The sequence below is a fragment of the Caenorhabditis remanei genome, chromosome X, assembly GCF_010183535.1.
Source record: "Caenorhabditis remanei strain PX506 chromosome X, whole genome shotgun sequence".
NCBI classification, from domain to species: domain Eukaryota; kingdom Metazoa; phylum Nematoda; class Chromadorea; order Rhabditida; family Rhabditidae; genus Caenorhabditis; species Caenorhabditis remanei.
Genome location: NC_071333.1, coordinates 1829776 through 1833338, shown reverse-complemented (window position 1 = coordinate 1833338; position 3563 = coordinate 1829776). Strand labels below are relative to the sequence as shown.

At 36.3% G+C, this 3563-nt stretch overlaps 1 protein-coding gene across 1 annotated transcript; it reads left to right on the top strand.

Moving 5' to 3' along the window:
- Window positions 1-290: 290 nt before the first annotated feature.
- GCK72_022396 (uncharacterized protein) lies at window positions 291-3563 on the top strand (the record flags this gene model as incomplete). Its single annotated transcript, XM_003096050.2, has 4 exons — window positions 291-426; window positions 475-596; window positions 3251-3440; window positions 3484-3563. The coding sequence occupies 4 exons, from the start codon at window positions 291-293 to the stop codon at window positions 3561-3563; spliced, it is 528 nt and encodes a 175-aa protein (XP_003096098.2).

Sequence of the window (3563 nt, the reverse complement as noted above, 5' to 3'; positions counted from 1 at the left end):
TTTCATAAACTATTTTTCAGTATGTCTTCAAAGATGTCACTGCCAAAATGATCAATGAATCATTTCTCTTATAAATTCCCAAAATCAGAATGCTTATAATACCTAGTTTTAGGATGCTATCGAAAATGGAAAATATGGGGTTTCCAATTACTGGATAGCTCATAATTTTGTGCTCAATGGAGGAAACGTGACCAAGACAACTGGCTTATTTGGAAGAAGACAAGATTCGGCAGGATTCAATCAGACGTCTTCATGTATGTTTCTTGAAAATTTAATGTTTCAAATTTCAAATGACGATTTTCAGAACTCCGAATCCGATGTTAGCCAATCTCCACTGGTTCACTTGTATGGGAGCTGTGAGATACGTGAAGGAAATTGTGGACAAGATGAACTCCGGCACACCACGCCCGTATCATCGCAGCGTTGGTAAGTGGTTTCAGAATTTTAGAACCAACAAACTGAAAAAAGATTCAGATATCCAAATGCTCACCGGTCTGGGAATCCATTTGGCAAATAGTGCGTCAATCATGCGGCAGGCGCTCCAGAAAGAATACGGACTCCAAATCAAGAGGGATGCTGGCAATCCGGGTGTTTTGGTACTCACCATTCCAAAGAAGCTGACGGGTTCTAATTTTTCTATTTTTTTTCAATTTTACAAAATGATTTCAATAAAATTTTTGTTCAGCGATTTTTTAGAGAGTTTTAACATTAAGACTTTCAGACATCTGCAGTATTGTTCCGTAAATACCAGAGCTTTTCAAATGATATCATCATTTTCTAACACACACCACAAAAACAAAGATCACAAGTCTTTGATAATTTTCTTCACACACGACAAAAATAGAGACGACAGAGAGAAAGAGACCGTTTCAAGTTCAAAGATCACTATCAAAATCTTAACATTCGTATCAGTCGGTGCCAGTGTACATTATGCAGCTGACACTAGTGTTCGAAAAAACAGAAAGTAATTCACCTGTTAGTTTTTCTTTAATCTTTTTTTCTTTCACTTGTGAAATGAGAAAAGGTCACACACCTGCCAATAACTCGACGCAAACAACCCTGATTGAAAAAAAGAGTGGAAAGAGACGAATGTGTCTTGTTCATGGTTAGAACTACACTTTGGAGGTTACAAGACGTCGGAAATTTGTAAAATACTAAATTGAAATAAAAACAGATGGTGATCAGGATGTTGTAGAGATAGAACACATCAGTTTCTTCAATTTTATTCAAATATTATGCTTTTTAGTTGGATTCAGAAGTGCGGCCAATACCCGGTAACATAATGACCACTTCTACTCTAACTGGTTTTAAACATCTCCAGATTAAAAAAGATGGAATGTGCTGTTCGTGCGAGGCCGTGTCAGTGTACATGACTCAATGATCATTAACATTTTTCCTTGTTCCTCGTTCGCAGCAGGAGAATGAGTCACATTGCAGACTCGACGCACACAAGTTTTGAAAACAGAATGCGGGCGATAGTAAATGGAGAGAAGAAAAAATGAATACATTTTCCAATTGGAAGAACTTCAGATGGGGAAACATTGTTCGAGAAGGATCTGTGTGTACTGAAAACAAACAATTTTGTGTAACAAGAAACGTGACATAATAGTTTGATATTTGATTTAACTATTTAAATATACTGTAAAAGTCACTGGAGGTCAGGTAAAGTCCCTCATGAGACTAAACATGAGAAAAGAAGCCGGATAAAGAAGAAAAATTGTAAAATGGGTGTTGGGCAAGGGGAAGGAGAATAAAAGAAAAAATTATCAGAATCGTGCAACGTTATTTACAAGAGAGGACTTGAATTCTGAAGGGCAAAGAAAATGAGGGAAATAAATAGTTAAGACATTCCATATAGGTATTATAATTGAGAAGAAATTAGAAAAATTAGGATTTACACAGATAATACACATTGGGCGACATGATAGCATAAAAAATTGAAAACTCTTTTTTAGTGTGCAGTTTATCGTCATAGTAAAAATAGTACTCTTAAATTAACTGCCAGACTGTCACTAGTGGTTTCGTATTGTAAAATCATTCATAATATGCAATTCAAGCCTTGATGATATACAGTACTGGCCATAAAGAATGCGACACTTGCTGTTTTTAGTTGAAAATTGTCAACTTTGTGAGTGTGAGACGACTTTCCTGATAGTCTCACAATATTGATTGTTTACGGAGTTTATAGATCACAAGTAGAGATTCATTTTTGTAGTTGACAACTTTTTTGTACGAACACATTCTAAGAAGTTACTAGCAGTCTGTGTGAGCAGCTCAAAAATTTCTCCTTTTAGCACTAAAAAAGGGCAACAATTGCGAGAAGTTTCTTTGACGATTGATAACTTCTTAGAATGTGTCCGTACAAAAAAGTTGTCATTTACAAAAATGAAGCTCTACTTTTGATCTATGCAATCGGTAAACAATTGATATTGGGGCACCATCAGGGAGCCCGTCTCACACTCACAAAATTGACCATTTTCAACTAAAAATTTCAAGATTCGCATTCTTTATGGCCAGTACTGTACACAGTTATTTCTTTTCCCGTCTCTCACTCTCTCCCCCTCTAATTCTCCTATTTCTTTAACATTTCTCAAATGATTTTAATAAACTTAGTGCATTCACAGTTGTATCAATTTTCCAGAAAGTTTCAACATTCAGGCTTTTACCACTTTGCAGTGGTAAAAGTACCAGAGCTTTTCCAGCGGTACCAAGCTTTTCAAATAATATCATAATTTTCTACCACACACCACATAAACAGAGAACACATGTCTTCGACAGTTTTCTTCAAACAAGACATAAAAGAGACCGCAGAGAGGGAGAGAGCGTCATTGAAGATCCTTGAAAAAAGCAACCACCTGTGTTTGGTACAATGAAAACTGCGACCTCGGCTAGCTAAAGCAGCCGTTCTTGCTTTCTTTGCGGGCGAGGCCAGAACAGAACACATGCTACAAAGAACACATGCGGAAAAAAGTATAAAAGGAGAAGGCAAGATGAATAAAATCATTTCTCTTGCGATTGGCTAACGGAATGCCAGTCCCCGCTTTGTATTCATCCTGATTTTTTTTAGAAATCTAATTTTTTCTAATTAATTGTTTGGAGTCAACTTGGAATAGTGGTGAGTTCTTTGTCTTTCAATTGGCTTTCGATGAAAAAATTTCAACTTCTAGTTCTGCGTGATACTTGAGCATGATACGCACATTTTCAAAAAAAAAAATTGCAACTGTTTCACTGAAATTATCAGTTTTTACAGGAAAAACTCAAGAAAGCAAACACCAGTGAAGTTCCGAAAATTGAAATGGAAATGTATGAAAAAGGCGAAAAGTTCAACAAATGCAGATCCCCATGGAATCGATACGATTTGCATTACCTGACTGTCTATGTCGCAGTCAGATATGCACTGGACATAGTGGAGACAGAGAAAAAAGAAAAGAAGCACAATGGTAACCCGAGAGGTTTTATAATATATTATCTTATTTTTTCCAGAGATCCTTCTTGTCACTGGAAATGGAAATCGGAGTGTCAATGGCGTTGCAAGAATCAAAAATACAATTTGGGATGGTTGA